Genomic DNA, 433 nt, shown 5'->3' with positions numbered 1-433 from the left:
AGAGCAAATCATTCATTGGCTGCTTCTCCCTGCTGGGGATAGAGCCTGAAACCTGGGCACGTGCCCTGACTGGGAATCAAATCATGACTTCCTGGTTCATTCGTCGATGTTCAACCACTGAGCCACGCTGGCAGGGTGAAGTTCTCACTTTTTGATCCCCTTCGCCCATTTCATTGCCCCAACTGGGGGGACAAGGCCCCGCCGGCCAAGCTGCCCATGGCCCTGGGGCCCTGGCCGCTTTGGGATCAAGACGAGAAACAGCCTGAGACCGGGAGCGCGGGCGCAGAGGCGGAGACAGGGGAGCCCCCAGAATAAAGGGCTTGCTACAGATCGCACTGCTTTTCCAGACTCTAGACCTCAGCTGGTTCCTCCTACCCCGACCTATTCCTACCTCCCGGCCGGTCAGCATCTTTTGGTTGACCTATCCCATGAC

General features: G+C 58.2%; 1 protein-coding gene across 1 annotated transcript in view; it reads left to right on the top strand.

The window, feature by feature from the left end:
* CD37 (CD37 molecule) overlaps window positions 1-315 on the top strand; it is a 4,687-nt gene extending 4,372 nt beyond the window's left edge. Inside the window, exon 8 of the mRNA XM_015565453.1 lies at window positions 196-315. Coding sequence (XP_015420939.1) covers window positions 196-315 — 120 coding nt within the window. The remainder of the gene's footprint in view (window positions 1-195) is intronic.
* Window positions 316-433: the final 118 nt, after the last annotated feature.

The sequence above is a fragment of the Myotis davidii genome, unplaced genomic scaffold, assembly GCF_000327345.1.
Source record: "Myotis davidii unplaced genomic scaffold, ASM32734v1 scaffold2100, whole genome shotgun sequence".
Classification (NCBI taxonomy): Eukaryota; Metazoa; Chordata; class Mammalia; order Chiroptera; family Vespertilionidae; genus Myotis; species Myotis davidii.
This window is presented reverse-complemented; position numbering and strand designations above follow the sequence as displayed.